The sequence below is a fragment of the Sinocyclocheilus rhinocerous genome, unplaced genomic scaffold (genome assembly GCF_001515625.1).
Source record: "Sinocyclocheilus rhinocerous isolate Xijiao unplaced genomic scaffold, SAMN03320098_v1.1 scaffold284, whole genome shotgun sequence".
NCBI classification, from domain to species: Eukaryota; Metazoa; Chordata; class Actinopteri; order Cypriniformes; family Cyprinidae; genus Sinocyclocheilus; species Sinocyclocheilus rhinocerous.
The window spans coordinates 106,242-108,612 of NW_015628031.1; the positions used below are offsets into that span (position 1 = coordinate 106,242).

General features: G+C 32.6%; 1 protein-coding gene across 1 annotated transcript; it reads right to left on the reverse strand.

Annotated features, from left to right (window-relative positions):
• Positions 1-1,029: 1,029 nt before the first annotated feature.
• LOC107737146 (lymphocyte antigen 6B-like) lies at positions 1,030-2,118 on the reverse strand. The gene is made up of 4 exons (XM_016548582.1): positions 1,960-2,118; positions 1,759-1,878; positions 1,466-1,591; positions 1,030-1,175 (listed from the first exon to the last, which is right to left on the reverse strand). The coding sequence occupies exons 1-4, from the start codon at positions 2,009-2,011 to the stop codon at positions 1,114-1,116; spliced, it is 360 nt and encodes a 119-aa protein (XP_016404068.1). The 5' UTR covers positions 2,012-2,118; the 3' UTR covers positions 1,030-1,113.
• Between the last annotated feature and the right edge of the window lie 253 nt (positions 2,119-2,371).

Here is a 2,371-nt window from a genome sequence, read left to right on the forward strand (position 1 = left end):
CTTGTAGTCCAGTGCATTTTATATTCCATTTCTGCTTGCTGTTTCTAATTAAAGACATATGGAACCGCATTTACGTTATAATAAGCATGCAAAATGTACAGTGTATTTTGATGACATTTATGATTGTTTATGAAATATTTTTATATCAACTTTGCTTTAGAAATAACTTTAATACTACAGTAAGCATATTTATTATATCTTTTATTTAGTCTCTTTTCTTTTTTTATCTTTTATTTTAGTAAGATTACATTTTTTAACATTAGTTAAATACATCATATAAAATGAACTAACAATGAAAAATACTCATAAAACATTTATTTATCTTATTTATTGTTAATTTTAAAAATGTACATTATTAAAATCAAAAGTTGTATCTGTAAATATTATTTAATGGACCTGAGCTTACATTAACTATGATCAGTTGTATTTTTATTAACTGACATTAACAAATATTAGTAAATACTGTAACAAATGTGATGCTCATTTATTTAATGCATCATCTAATGTTAACTAATGGGACTTTGTTGTAAAGTTTTGCCATTTCTTCTATTTTTTTTCGTCTGGATATTTTGGATCCTTCCTCAGATCTTCAGTAATCACTACAGATGTTATGAAAGGTGCAGCTTTAATCTTATTAAACTGATGAGTCACCAATCTTACTTTACATCTTACTTTCAGATCATTATTTCAAGTCATTTCAGTTTGATTCGGCTCAAGGGAGGCAGTAGAGATGCTGCTGCTCTCTGACAAAATTTTCTGTTCAATGTTTGTCACAAACAAACGTGTGATTTCTCAGGACACATACTTTCGTTAAACCTGTTGTGTTTGGTCTATTTGTGAGATGTGCTTGTGTGTGTGTGTGTGTGTGTGTGAGTGTCTGTGGTTGTTTTGGTATGACTTAAATAAACCTGCTTATCTTGTAAGTTGTCTTGTTATGGTTTATAGTTATATTGTTTCTGAGCATTTCAATTCTTTGATTGGTTAACCATGCTATAGTTGAAAAGGCCAAAAGCACATTTTCATGATTGGCAAGCTTTATTTATTTATTGAAGAATAGAAATGTGTGTGACATTCAGTTTCTGCTGCAGCTGTAGAATCTGAAGTGCAGCTGGACTACAGGAAGTAGAAGAGCAGAGGAGACAACAGCAGGAGGACGCTTCCCTTATACACGCCATCTGATCAAGACAATAAGAAAATTACTGTTAATTAATGCTACAACTAATAATAGTAATTAGAAATTGTATTGACTCTCAATCAATCAATTTTAATCAATTTAAAAAAAACAACCCAGTCAATACTTGTCTAACTTATAAGCTTTTCCTTTTCATGCTCCTCTAGCTTTGCACTATTGAAATTTGATATTTAGCTTTTTTGAACAATCATGTGTTTATATTACTGTAATAGTTGTTGTGAGAGGAAAAACACATACATGCAAATTGGCCCATGATCATATAAAGAACAATACCTGCTGCATTGCAGAGGTCAGTGTCACAGCAGTGGGTAGTTACAGTCCCTCCAGTCGGGAGCTGTTGGGTCCCAGCATCACATCTAAATGCACACTGTTTAGTTTTGATGGACACCTTAGTGGAACCTGCAAATTAAAAAAAAAAAAAACATAAACGTCCATATGATACCAATTCCAGCAAATATTATTGTTTTGATGTAAAATTATGTGATGAGATTAATAAATACAGTACACTTCATATTATCACTTTCAGTAAACTATGACTGTACATTTCTAAATCATACTGGACTTACCCATGGATTGTTCTATTGTTTGGGTTTGACATTTGGAAAATCCATCTCCACATATCTGCACTTTTGCTTCACAGGTGCCCCCCTGAGCAGATGAGCACGTGTAACACTTGAGAGAGTATCCTTAAAGACAGAGAGAGACATTTAGTGACCTCCCTTTGTATACCAAATAATATATAATTAAATACTTGCAGTTTTTTGTACCTCCAGTGAGAAAAATGAACAGAAGAACAACAGAGACACGCAGATCCATCATGTGTCAGGAACAGAATGAAATAACTCTGTTTTCGTTCCTTTTTATGTCTGTTCAGAAAGGGGTGGGTTTACTGAGGAGCCTTTGTGAGGTCCTACACAAGACGATGACAGTTACTGTTACAAAGTGAAAGGAATTTGTAACTTGAACATCAGCAAATCTGGGCTCATTTGACACCCGAGCAAAATGGATTTGTAAAAAATAAAAATTATAATAATAATAAACTATTCTACTGTAAATGAACACAATTCATTGCATCATTTTATGTTACAGTGGCTTGAAGGACAATTTACAAATTGACTCTGCTCATGCTTCGATTGAGAGTACTTTATAAAAAAATACAGTGAAACCAGAGCAGCAAAA

Coding starts and splice junctions, on each gene's coding strand:
- LOC107737146 (XM_016548582.1), bottom strand. CDS start 2,011: ATGATGGATCTGCGTGTCTCTGTTGTTCTTCTGTTCATTTTTCTCACT. Junction 1,879..1,959: donor GTTCATTTTTCTCACTGGAG/GTACAAAAAACT, acceptor TCTGTCTTTAAG/GATACTCTCTCAAGTGTTAC. Junction 1,176..1,465: donor TGACCTCTGCAATGCAGCAG/GTATTGTTCTTT, acceptor TGTCTTGATCAG/ATGGCGTGTATAAGGGAAGC.